Consider the following 12,756-nt stretch of genomic DNA (forward strand, 5'->3'; position numbering starts at 1 on the left):
CAGCAGGGGCTATAGTTATTAAAATATACATTTAATCATAAAACACATTTTTAAACATTCTAACGATGGGGTGCTGCTAATTTTATACAAATTACGTAACTAACGCAAAGTGCCTCGATAATTTTATGTCACGTGACATGTTTGCCTATTGTTTTTCATTCACTCGCGTTGCGCAATCCCTCTGAAAGCGTTAACACCAGTGAGGTGCAGTCAGGGGAGGCAGGAGAGGCAGTGCCTCACTTGTCAATGTTGAAAAGGAAAAAATGTAAAATGAAAACATTTTGTAAAGGTTATATTTATCAGTGATTTGCACTATAAAGCTATTTTTCATTGAGCTTCACCAGTTTTTTTGTTTGTTTGTTTCTAGTTTCTTGTGCTGAGCGATCATAAAACAGCTGCAAAGAGCCACTAAGTGAGGCACGCAGGTCTCCTGCCTAACCAGCCATGAACCTCATCGTACGTCACTGGCTAACACCTAGAAACTAAAAGGATCTTAAATGTATGGATGAATAGACCTAATAAGTGGGTTACAATCTGTTTATTGTCAAAAGTATTACACGCCAGGTTGCTTTATGAGGTTGTAAATCACTTGGATCACACAGGCAAGTTTACAAGAACAAGTTATAGCCATTATTTAATTCAATAATGAAATTACTTTGAAACACCAAATGGGAATTATTTATTCACATGGTAAAAAAACAATTTTCTTACATTTGCATTAATCCCTAAAATACAAAGAGTTCAAAATACATGTCTTGATCTGTCAATGCTTGTTATAGATCATACCTGCAGTTGATCGTCCAGGTTTCAGCTTAACTCTTATGAATTTCTGGCGGTCACAGGTAAACATTTGTGACCTTTCTGACGGGCTATCTGCAAACAGACAGCTTGGAGGCCGCCCAGTTCGTCTCAAATATAAGTACAGAGTTGCAGGTTTGTAATTAAGAAGGAAAACTAAATAAGAAGGTGGATTTCAAGTTGAATACATGTTGCATGCATTATCCAAGGTCAAAAGAGTTGACTATGCACAATATGAACAAACTACTCTTTTGAAAAGTGTGGTTATTGCTAAATGACAAGAGCTCCTGGTCAAATTTTGTTTTTAAGCATTATATTCCAGCTACATTCAGACTATTTCTAATACGCGACTAACAGTTTTCCCAACTCTCACAATCAATTACAGAGAAAAGTACAAAATCATATGACAGCTTTTGTAATCCATCATCCACCTCCTGCCTCAGTCTATTCAAAATGATTTAAAGGCACATATATCTGGAGGGAGCTGGGAGAGAAAGAGTTGGAGGGTCTGAGCTTGCCAGAGGTTTCAGAGACTGTTTGCTTTGTCTTTTTATGGACGGGTGGAGAAGGATTGCAGGGTGGGGCCATCTGGACCTCGGTATCCTGGCAATATATTGTCTGCAAAGGAAGTTGTTCTTGACCATGTGCCTGGCCGTGGGCCTCAGGTGCATTCTGAATGTATGCTTGACTCAGAGCCAAGCCCAGGATCTCAGTCTTTTCCTTGTAGAAGCGCAGCTCTACGCCTCGACGGCGGGCCAACACCAGTTCCCTTTGCGCCACTTGCAACTCCTCACCTAGTCGTCCTGGCGATCTCTGCTCGTGTCCAAGCCAGTCAAGTGCCATGCTGCTGCGCATGTACTCATCGAGTCCACGCTTAGTGTAATAGGCAATCACACTCTGAGGGCCACACAAGGGGGAGAGAGGCGATTAACACCAGGTTCTGAGCTACTACATAAAAACATCATGGCTTTTCCGAGGTCGTACCTGACGAGAGCATTGCCTTTCCCTCAGAACCCTCAGTGTCCCATTCCAGTGTAACAACTGAAAAACGGTCATCATCTCCTACGAAATGGAGGAAGAGGAAGGACATTGTGAGAAACAGAGCACGGAGAAAATGACTTGAATAAACAAAAAACAAAACAAACAAAAAAAAAAAAAACGTGCAGGAATCGTGAATATTTGTCTTACAAAAATAACAAATTATTGAGGCTTCCCTTAAAGCCACACATAAGCCTCGGGTGATCAGTTTGACAAGATACGTTACATCCTAATGTATTGCAGCGTTTTTTTTTTTCTAAAATACCCTTTTACCCAACAGCTGCCATGTGTTAAAAACACGTGAAGAACAGAGACGCAGAGTCTTTACATTTAACTAAAGTTGCCTAATGGGACACAGATGGAGTATGTGATGTGTAACTTTGAGGTCGAAGTCCGAGTTAAACCTCCGGATCTTTGTATCTGATTCTCCCTCTCCACCTGACTGCGTGACATTGATTGCATATACAATATATTTCTAAAAGCTGTGTTTCAGCAAGAATGATAATGAGCCCATTTCCTCCTGCTAATAATCATCTGTCTGCAGACATGATTATTTACATAAAGGTTGAAATGTTGGACTTTTCAACCTAGGGCTTCTTGCCAGGGTCTGCCTGGGACTGAGGTGGAAGGGAAACCCAGCCTGGGGTTACAATAATAACAATGGAAAGGAAAACTACAGAGCAGCAGTTACACATCTGGCTATTTTTGTTTTTTATAATTCTCAAATATGTAAAAACACAATACTAAAATTGTAATCCGATTTTAAGTTCGGTATTTCATCCCCTTTAGCAGGAAGTGGCATTTCCAGAGTCCACTGAATGCATTCTGCACACCATGACCACGTGACTCCCCCATGATTTATGAACAAAGGTACAAGTGAAAAGTTTTTGCAAAAGTAGGTTTTGGCTTTATCTCACCTGGAATTCTAGCATGGTTCTGCCAAGGTAAGAGTGAAGAAGCAAACTGTAGGTTCCTATACTTGTGCTTGGGTCTCTTGCGTCTTCCACTGAAACCTGAAAAAGTGCAGAGTAAATATTCTTACTGACACCACAACTAAAAAAAAAAACCATAACTGCATATAATATTAACTTTGTTAATATTTTCAGTCACTTTTTTTTTATTTACTTATTCATGTATTTTTTATTTTTACCTTTTGCCACTTTTATTTTTATCTTTATTTTTTTTTTTGTGCTGTCCTCGAGTTCCGAGTAAGGTACCTTTAATAAAATATGTTCTTTTTATTATCATTACTTTCAGATAGACGTTATTGATCCCGCATTGGGGAAATTTAATTGTCACAGCAGCATCGTGGGGTAGGAAAGTAAATCATAATCATAGAAAGAATATGCAAATCAAGGATATAATACAAATCAACTAAGACTATGTACAACATATACAATAGAATATAAAAATAAATAAAAGAAATACTTTGTGCGGGGAGTGGTTATAAAAACAACAGATGTACAGTAGGGGATGTGGGTAGTAAAAAGGAAATGATAATAAGCAAGGTGTCCTGGAGAATGTATAAATCTAATACAAATATAAATATTTTACTAGTTAGAGCGGTAAGGTGAGATGGAGGAAGTACAAATAATCATTTTGATGAAAAATGTATTTCTTTAGTCTGATTTGTAAAATATTAGTGTAAGCGTGTGCATCGGCTCACACTCACAGCACTGTCCGTAGCTGCCTGCTGTAGACTATTAGCGATGAACTGAGGGCTGATGCGTCGACAAGGCAGCTCATTCACCAGCGAGTTCATCAGAGCCACGCGAGCCGCATCCCTTCGGGCCTCGGCCAGAGTGTCACACACCTGAGGATGAGCGGTCGCATCAGCGTGTGCACGATGATTGCACAGACCTGAACGCTCAACGTAAACACAAGAGGGGACTGCTCTTTCTATTGGCCACGCATCAATTTTACACTTGAATACAGATAATCGTGGGATCAGGGCTCAACGGAGGAGTTAAGGACATTAGTAGTCACAGATGCTGGCTCTGAGCTGCTGGCGGGGGTGTGTGTGTGTGTGTGTGTGTGTGCTGGGTCACAGTGGCCTCGTGGAGGAGCGTCACGGGACTTACCTTCGACAAAAAAGTTTTAAGCAGCCTTAAAAATTGTGCTTAATGTGAATCATCTGAAAGTATTCATTCCTGGAACCGGCTTGCTGAAATGTCACTATTAAAGCAAAGACCTACAGTGGGGTGCTGCTCAAATATAAAAACAAGAGCAGGTCATTGCGCATTATTGATTTTAAACGTTTAAAACCAAAAAGTGCCACTTCCAACTTCATTTCAAGCTACGCTGAAGAACCCTCGATTACTTGACAATACGTGAACGTCTGAAACAAAGGAAGCCCCGTAGAGACTGCGGTCAATATTCAACACACCTTGTAATTTCCAAAGCAGCTTCCTCCGGGCAGGGTCACGTAGCAGATATACGGGGGGCCGGGTGATGGCGCGGACTCATACAGTAGCACGATCTCGCCCGCATCTCCTGGAGGGACTCTTGGTTCCGCAGAAGAAGCCCCAAACTGACCCACCTGTTTCTGCTCCCAGAAGTTATGAAGCATGGCCACTACATTTACTGAACAAGTGTGATAAGAGACAGCGGATATTAAGGTGATTTATAACCAAAACGGCGGTAGATGTATCGCTCAAGCCACACAATACGTTCACAAATACTGTTTTAGTTGGATAATTTTAATTACCTTTTGATTTGAATAGAAAAAAGATTCCAAAGATGTGCAAATAAATGGTAAATATTCATTACAATAGTTTTGAGATAAGGAAACATCAAAAAAGTTTTCAAGAACCGCCTCATAACTGATTTAATGAAGCCATGAATGCAGAAAAGTACAACATATACTAGAAAGTACTTGTACTTTCTGACAAATTAAAGCACTTGCAAGCTTGCAATAACTGTCATCACTGGGTTACTCACAGTCCTTGGGGTTGATGCCAGTTTCATTGTGTGACAGGCATGACATGATGCTGTCCTCAACCTTCCCGTGATTCATTGTCATCGGTACTTTACTCCTACAGATGCCTCAAAACATCCAGTTCTTTCTCAAGCGTATAGTCCATTTGCATTTCGAGCTTTGAATATAAAAAAAAAAAAAACAACTTCCATCATCATATTAACACATGACCTGTGACACGAGCAGCCTCCACTGTCATGAACATCATAGGTAATAAACTCAAATCCAACGCGTATCCTTTTCCCCACCTCTCTGCTCTCTTTCTCCCCTCCTCCTCCTCTCCCATGTCCACCCTGCCCTGCTAGGGTTTCTCTTTTGAAGCAGACCACCTTTGTCGCCCTCGCTGCCAATTAGCTCTGAGGGCCCCTCAGTCTTTCTACACATGAGCACACAAGAGAGGTGCAGGGCTGGAATGCCGGGCCCCTCCCTGCAGGCTGTGCAGCTGGCTAATCCCCCGAACAGTCGGGACGGTTATGAACGTGCACGGCGATCCCGAGTCGAAAAATAATTAAAAAAAAAAAAAAAAGACGCTGTTCGGGAAGAGAAAAATACAATCTGCCAATTGGACTTTGTTAAATTCAGTGATTTTGAAAATGCAACCCCCCCCCTTCACAGGCCCCCTTCACTGTGAAACTGCAAGTATGAGATGTCCGGGGGTTGGGGTGGGGACAACTTTGACTTCACATGCTGCATGGCGCCCACTGAGCACTGAGGTTCTGGTGTCCATTCATCCTCTTCAATATGAATGGCCATTGTTCCTGTCTGAATTCACCCGCTCTCTGAAAGCCTCTTACTAAAATGAGCCGAATTGGGAGAAAAGGGGTTCCTTGCTTCCCAAGTCCACCCTATCGCTCGGTGTGGCGTGTTTGTTAAAACGCTGAGAACGCTCACCGGGGCCAAGTTTCCTTCGTGTTTCTATGTCGACATTTTCCGAAAAATGTTTGGACATGCTTATGTTGTTCCAATGCTTCCTTGGATATCTATTCAACCTACCAGAGAGGACCTTTGAACCTCAGAGTTTCAGCATAAATAAAAGCTTCTGATGAACTTGCAGCCTCCTCATTATTCATTCTGTCAGTATTATACAAAAGAAAAAACACATCTAAGAGTTTGATCGACGGCAAAAAAAATCATGCGGTAACATACGGACTAACAAATGATTTTAATCCATGAACAAACTGTAGTAACGTGAAATAGCAAATAAAGCTGCTTCATCTCAAGTAGTCCATATTTGATCACAACTGGATGCAGATATTCATTGCAACTGCACACGTTTAAGTCCGAGTAAAATTGCTTTGGCTGTAGTTTGATCTCAGTTGTAATTCTTCTCTTTTGAGACATCAGAGAGCCACTGATATTGTTTTTTAAAGCCAGTTACTGAGTGTACAACTTTTCAGACATCCGCACATGCATCTCTAGATCTCTCTCCCAGTTCGACAGGGATACGATTATCCCCAGAAGTAGGCGGTTTCCAAACTAGACTTGATGTTGCTTTGATTTTCTCTCCTGGACTTGGTCACTAAGTTGGCCTCGCCCTTCTGCAGACGTCTCCTTTGCGCTGACTTCTGCTGCTTGGTGAGCTGCCGCCGCACCTTCTGGCGGACGACATCCTGTGGGGAAAACACAAACGACAAAGACGGTGGGTTAGAGTTATTGATCTGCCCCCCCCCCCCTATTCAAAGCAGACTGAGCTGCCTTCTTAGTGAATCCCCAATGCTGAAGCTCTTTAGCAATACCTGAAGGACGTTTCGGCGTTTGTCTGACTTTTTTAACTCACCGGAGGGATACTTGAGTAGCTCCCGATGGTGCCTGTTGAAGTCTCGCTGTCTGTCCTTCTCCTCCTGTGTTCTGCCATGTCCGGCAGGCAGTCTCTGCAAAAAAAAAAAAACCCCCCCAAAAAAAACCACCCACATAAATACAAGGTTACAGAAAAATATTTTGCATGAACAAAAGTCTAGCAGATGTCATCAAGTGGACTGCCAATTCAATAAGTATCCAATTGACAGGTATTCCTATCACCAGTCAAAACATTGTTGCCTCAGAGACATGATTAAAAGGTAAGAAACAAGATTGAATTGCATTTATAAACACTTTTTGTCCCCTTTACCTGAATGGTTTGAACACCTTATTGGCGGCAGACAGATCCTCTAGTTCCGGGCAATCATCCTCTGCTTCTTCCAAGTTCTCCTCGATGGCGTTCTCCGTCTCACCACTTGTAGTTTTTGACGGATCAGTCTCCTTCTCCTCATCCGCATTTCCGTCGTCCTCTTCATTGTCTCGTAGGTCCGCGTTTGCGCTGCTGACTTTTAGACCCTCTAGTTCCAACACTGCACGTTTATATTCATCCACATCCACACGGTCCTCCACGCTTTCTACTTCCTCATCGGTTTCCTCTCCCTCCTCTTCCTCCTCCTCCTCCTCCTCATCTGTCTCGGGTCCAAGTGGGTGAAGCACTTCACTGTCTTCCTCCAGATCCTTGGTGAAGCCACTGGCGGAGATCTCGACATCGAGAGAATGTGTCCGCCTGTGGGAAAACACATTATATTCATTATAAATCTATTCATGAGACGATTTCACGAAGAATGGGCTTCTCAGGTGTTTGGCGGATGCCACCCCCCCAGCAATGATTATATGATCTAAAAATGGATGGAACAAAATAACTAACAAAATCATTACCTTATGTCTTTGAAGGTGGGAAAGAGCTCACTCTCATAATTGTATCGTTTTGCAAAGAAATCTCTGATGCATCTGACATCTCGATCAAAGTACCTGCATACCAGGAGAAGAACATGAACAGTGGATACACACTTTGTCGCTTATGCATTGAAAAAGGCATTCTAAACATTCACTTCTGCAAACGCACTAACCATTCGGCATTAGGATGTGAGGTGGAAACCATTTGTGGAAAGTCAATCATTGTTATGTGGTCCTTGTCGTCTAACATGAGGTTGAATTCGTTAAAGTCTCCGTGAATCAAGCCGTGATTTGCCAGTTTGACGATGAGCTCCATGAACTCGCTGTACAGGCCTGGTGCATCTTGCAGATCGTGCACCTGACACCTGAAAAGTTTAAATAATCATCTTAACCTTTTTGAAGAACGGCATTCAACACGTGACAATAAAATAATAGCTGAAGTAATACTGCGGAGCAATTGCTTTTTTACGCACAAAGGATATCCATTGATGAGCTCCATGACGACAGCATGTCTGTTATAGTCCACAGGTTTCGGTACAGGAAAACCTTGATCGTAAAGTGCCTGGGAATGGTGACAAAATTCTTAATTTCTTACTGAAAATTTCACCTTCTCAACCTACATGTACACAGGGTCATTTGGCTGATGACCAAAGAAAGTAAATAAAACAGTATCCAAAAAAGAAGTGTACAAATAGCTGGCACCATTTGTAATGGGGAAGAAAAATGACATTACACTATGAGCTCGAGTTTTTGAAAGCATCTTTAAAGCTGTGCAAAACTTTTAGTTAAAAAGTTAGTTAATATTTATAAATATATATCAGATTTTAAGTACAAGCAGGAGAAAAAAAAGACGAATTACCTTCATGTAAGCAAACTCTTTCATTGCAGAAAGGCGAGACAGGTAAAGCCAGGACATGTTCTTCCTGTGTTTGTGGTAATCTCTTTTATTCTTTAGGTTCCTGAAGGAGGTGCGACCCAGTCTGTGAAGCTTTAGAGCATACTGGTCTCCATTTGGACTAGCCACAATGTATATATCTGAAGAGGTGAAAATAAAGAAAGAAAGAATTAGAAACAGTTGCCCCTGATTGCAAACAACTGAATTATTAAATTGTCAGTTTCGGATCAGTAAATCCATTTTGAATTCATTTATACCACAACCAAAGCCATAACTGTGATCGCTTAAGCAAATATGCTCAACTATAAACACATTGTCCTTTTCTTTCTTACCAGATTCCTTTCCTACTCCCATCTGGTTTCCAACTGAAAGTATCACTTCTCTGGAGGATAAGGTCTTCAGAGCAAGGTAGTCATATCCTGCATAGTTCAATCTGTAGCCCTGCACCGCTGAAATCAACACAAGCACACATTTTTAAATAATACTAGCAATACATTCACCCAACAACTAGGGTGGGAAGAGCAATACAATCCGGCTTACACTTTGTGCGCTCATAAACCACAAGTTTGTGTTTGACCAGCTCCCTGAGAATCTTGTTGCAGCCTCCGTGTTTCAGGCTGGCGATGGAGGACAGAAGACTCACAGGCACTATCTCATGGTTCTTCATTCCCATCTCAACCTGTGTGTGGGAGAGATTCACATATGTATGATCACGATCACGATTCAACAAAGCCACAATGATTTCCAAGTGCAGGTTAAATGATACACATTTAACTTTGTTGCAGTACACCATCATCCTTATGCCACTGGGGTTTAATGACTTACTTAAATCAAAACATCAGACAGATCTGGTAACCCTACCGGTTGTAGCTACTTTCAATGAAGGAAAGAATCTGAGTATATTAAGTGACAAAGTAAATGACCAGTTGACTGAAGATTTATGCCGCATATGACATCCAATATGAGACAACGACCCAGTATTTTCACCATTTACTCCAAACACGAATAAAATGTTCGCTGGTGTTTTATCACTAAAACACTAGCTCAGGCTAACCTGTGCTAGCTAGGTACTTACGGCGGTGAGAACGCGAAAGTCATCTCTAGAAAGATATCTCAACACAACTACATTCAGCTTCCCCATGTTTCAGCTGGTGTACGTAGGATTTCCCGTTTTCTGTTATTATTGTTATTATTTTCCGAGACCGGCCACCGATTTTTATAAACACATGGCAAAGGCGGAAGCTTGGGAAGCGGAAATGACGTCACTTCTTATTTACGGTTGACGACAAAATAAACATTGCCTAAAGAGATATTTTCTTTTGTTAAATATGGAGGAGGCATGAAATAAAAAAAAGATAGATACATAAACGAATCCCAAAAACAATTGGAAAAATCACATTTTTTTTTCACAAAATGCGAGGTGGCTTCACATCGTTATATTTTTAAGATACAGCGACCTCAACCTGTGAGAATTTAATATGACGGAACTTTGTTTTCTATTGAATTCTGGAAACATCAACATTATAGTGTGCAACGTAAAGAGAAAAAAAAGTGTAACGGTTTCGTTCGAGTGGTTATACTTGAGAGTCTTCCTCAAAAATTATTATTATTATTGTTATTATTATTATTATTATTATTATTATTATTGTTGTTGTTGTTGTTGTTATCATTATTATTATGATTACTATTATTATTAGTATTAATGATAACAACAACAACAACAACAATAATAGTAATAATAATAATGATAATAATAATAATAATAATAATAATAATAATAATAATATAGCAACCCACAAAATATGGCGGTCTAGCTCGTAAGAGGGAACATTACTGACACCAAGGGGCAATGATGAAAAATACACCTGCTTCACGGCAGACGTAACTTCACAGCTGAAGTGGGTGGATCACTGAAAAACAAAGCTCAAGCCTTAATAAAAGTTTTCGTGTTAAGAAATACTCGAGCCAATATAACAATTAACTCAAGTGAAATTAAAGTTCCAGTGTAAGAATATATCTCTATGTCCTGTCATGAATAAACACAGCACAATGATGTTACTTTTTTTAAATTTATTTTTTATTTACAAAGATGTATCAAGATTATATGTGGATAATCTGTTCTGTTGAGTACTGTACAGGAAACGAATCCTGTTGGGATGATTGAGCTGACCTTTTCATTGGATGGTGGGTCAGCAGTACTTGTACTGTGCATTAAAATGATTGTGTTTGATAGATTGCAGACAGAAAAGTCAAATTCATGAAATATGTAAGTGATAACTTTGGGATGGTAATGTGTGTGAGTGTTAAGTAACAAAAAGTGAGAGAGGTCAGGTGTTAAATGGAGATTTACTGTTGGATTTCTGTTGCCATAGCAGCTGGATTCTGTGAATTCCATGGCAGGTCGGTTCAAAACACAGTGTGTGTGTCTGTGTGTGTGATAGACACTGCTCTCTTCTGCTACACACACACACACACACACACACACACACACACACACACACACACACACACACAACTCTGTTGACCCAGTGGAATTCTTCATTGGTTTATTTAAAATTCTGTGGTTTAACAAGTGTCTGCATCCAAGGAGAAGCAAGACCAACAGTGCATGTGTGTGTGTGTGTGTGTGTGTGTGTGTGTGTGTGTACACAGTCGTTTACACAGTAAAGATATGAAGCTCAAGATATATTTTATCATAATTCTGGTGATATTTTCATAAATGAGAAATCGTGATTAAGTCTTTAGAACCTGAGGTTGAACAGATAGTATTCTTATAAATGCCTGTCCTTTGTCTTTGCAAAAACATTCGACACATTTTCCAGGAAAGTGAAAAATGTACAGAGTGTAAGAACAAAATCTTTTGTGAGTCTCTAAATGTTCAACAGTTCTTCCAATGCTTGTTTCTGGAAATTCTGCACAACCTCCGTGCTGTGTCAGCATCATGGTTACTTTCAGAGTTTATTGCAACTCTGAGATACTCTCTTCTGGGTGTCACATATATATTTTATGCAGTCAGCAACCTGCAAAAGCCCTATATGTCTGTCTTAACACTATATAATTCACACAGATAATATTAATAATAATGATATTATTAATTAATAATAATAGATATGACATCTAATAAAATGTCATGTTACTGAGGAAACGCAGTTTTCCCTAGCCCTGATGTTTTCAGGCTATGACATGACACATGAAATAAATATCAAATATATTAAAATAAAAACAAAACAAAACATATATATATATATATATTGACACACAGAAAAAACACCACATTGGGCTCAGAATATATATATATATATATATATATATATATATATATATATATATATATATTTATTTATTTATTTATTTTATTTTTTTTTTGAATGAAATAAAACCAAAATGACAACACAGAAGTCTAAAACGTAAATGATGCAGTTCCACCATCCAACAGTAGATGACAATATAGCACAGCTGCAGTCTTTTTGGTTCCTATTTACCTCCAATGCCTTTGGCACAAGTCAAATACAGTGATGAATTCCTTCTTTAGGATGGGCCTTTGCCACATTCTTTTTTCAAATGAAATATGTTGAGGAATCTTTTTGTTATTTTACATCTGAACAGTGTTAACAAAGCCCCTGGATTTACATTTTCACTGTAACGCTGTGATGAAGCTCTTCAACTGATGTTCTCACATTAGACAGCTCAGTATGCGGAAACACCCTTCACTTTAGATGTCAGTATTGTAAATATTGTAAATGAGGGTAACCACAATTCACTTCCACTATCAAACAATACTCTGTATTTTTTTTTAATTGTTAATTTGTCAATTTTGTTCTGTCCCAAGGTTTGTAAGTTGCTGTAAAATGTAATGTTGCTCTGAAGTGTAGGTTTTTTTGCATGGTTTACCCATGTTTTTATCTTCTATAACTCATTATTTTACTTCCTTCCCTCTCTCTCAGTACTGAAGGAAAATGAGTGCACATGGGAAACCTCTAACTTGATTGGGCGCTGGTAATAATAGGCCGATACTGATTTTTATTAGATTATCATATCATCTTGTAACTCAATCTATCATAGGAATTCCTCTTTTTCTGGGGCTACAGTGGCATGACCACTTTTCGATGAGGTTTTAATGGTTTGGAAATCGAGGTACGAGGCTGCAGAGATATGATTAACTAGCTTGATGTAACAAACGTTGAGACTCATGGCATCATTTCTTGTTAAACAGCCTGTGACAGGCAGGCGCAGTCATCCGTAACGTTGAGTCTGGATGCGCAGCAACAGACTAGAGGGACCAGGGATGTGCTGTTTGAGCCAGACTGAGAGAATAGGCAGTGTGGACCCATCTGCGTGTGGAATTGTCTGGAAC

General features: G+C 39.8%; 2 protein-coding genes across 2 annotated transcripts; both read right to left on the reverse strand.

The window, feature by feature from the left end:
- Positions 1 to 568: 568 nt before the first annotated feature.
- LOC147218453 (protein limb expression 1-like) lies at positions 569 to 5,888 on the reverse strand. Its single transcript, XM_086174280.1, has 7 exons — positions 5,807 to 5,888; positions 4,777 to 4,931; positions 4,223 to 4,419; positions 3,509 to 3,649; positions 2,754 to 2,849; positions 1,783 to 1,860; positions 569 to 1,695 (listed from the first exon to the last, which is right to left on the reverse strand). Exons 2-7 carry the CDS (start codon positions 4,856 to 4,858, stop codon positions 1,243 to 1,245), a joined length of 1,047 nt encoding a protein of 348 aa, XP_086030406.1. The 5' UTR covers positions 4,859 to 4,931; positions 5,807 to 5,888; the 3' UTR covers positions 569 to 1,242.
- A 68-nt stretch (positions 5,889 to 5,956) lies between these two features.
- Positions 5,957 to 9,645, reverse strand: riok2 (RIO kinase 2 (yeast)). Its single transcript, XM_086174279.1, has 10 exons — positions 9,478 to 9,645; positions 8,943 to 9,081; positions 8,735 to 8,851; positions 8,367 to 8,542; positions 7,981 to 8,069; positions 7,681 to 7,872; positions 7,490 to 7,582; positions 6,921 to 7,337; positions 6,591 to 6,684; positions 5,957 to 6,423 (listed from the first exon to the last, which is right to left on the reverse strand). Exons 1-10 carry the CDS (start codon positions 9,541 to 9,543, stop codon positions 6,262 to 6,264), a joined length of 1,545 nt encoding a protein of 514 aa, XP_086030405.1. The 5' UTR covers positions 9,544 to 9,645; the 3' UTR covers positions 5,957 to 6,261.
- Between the last annotated feature and the right edge of the window lie 3,111 nt (positions 9,646 to 12,756).

Source organism: Fistularia commersonii, chromosome 26 (genome assembly GCF_037954325.1).
Source record: "Fistularia commersonii isolate RoL2024-O1a breed Wild chromosome 26, RoL_Fcom_v1.0, whole genome shotgun sequence".
Taxonomy (NCBI): domain Eukaryota; kingdom Metazoa; phylum Chordata; class Actinopteri; order Syngnathiformes; family Fistulariidae; genus Fistularia; species Fistularia commersonii.

Excerpts from the sequence above, each read along its gene's own strand:
- LOC147218453 (XM_086174280.1), bottom strand. The coding sequence starts at position 4,858 with ATGACAATGAATCACGGGAAGGTTGAGGACAGCATCATGTCATGCCTG. Across the intron at positions 1,861-2,753 it reads GAACCATGCTAGAATTCCAG|GAGATGATGACCGTTTTTCA; the intron begins GTGAGATAAAGC and ends TCCATTTCGTAG. Across the intron at positions 1,696-1,782 it reads AAAGGCAATGCTCTCGTCAG|AGTGTGATTGCCTATTACAC; the intron begins GTACGACCTCGG and ends TGTGGCCCTCAG.
- riok2 (XM_086174279.1), bottom strand. The coding sequence starts at position 9,543 with ATGGGGAAGCTGAATGTAGTTGTGTTGAGATATCTTTCTAGAGATGAC. Across the intron at positions 8,070-8,366 it reads AAGAGTTTGCTTACATGAAG|GCACTTTACGATCAAGGTTT; the intron begins GTAATTCGTCTT and ends CACCATTCCCAG. Across the intron at positions 6,424-6,590 it reads GCTACTCAAGTATCCCTCCG|GATGTCGTCCGCCAGAAGGT; the intron begins GTGAGTTAAAAA and ends TTTTCCCCACAG.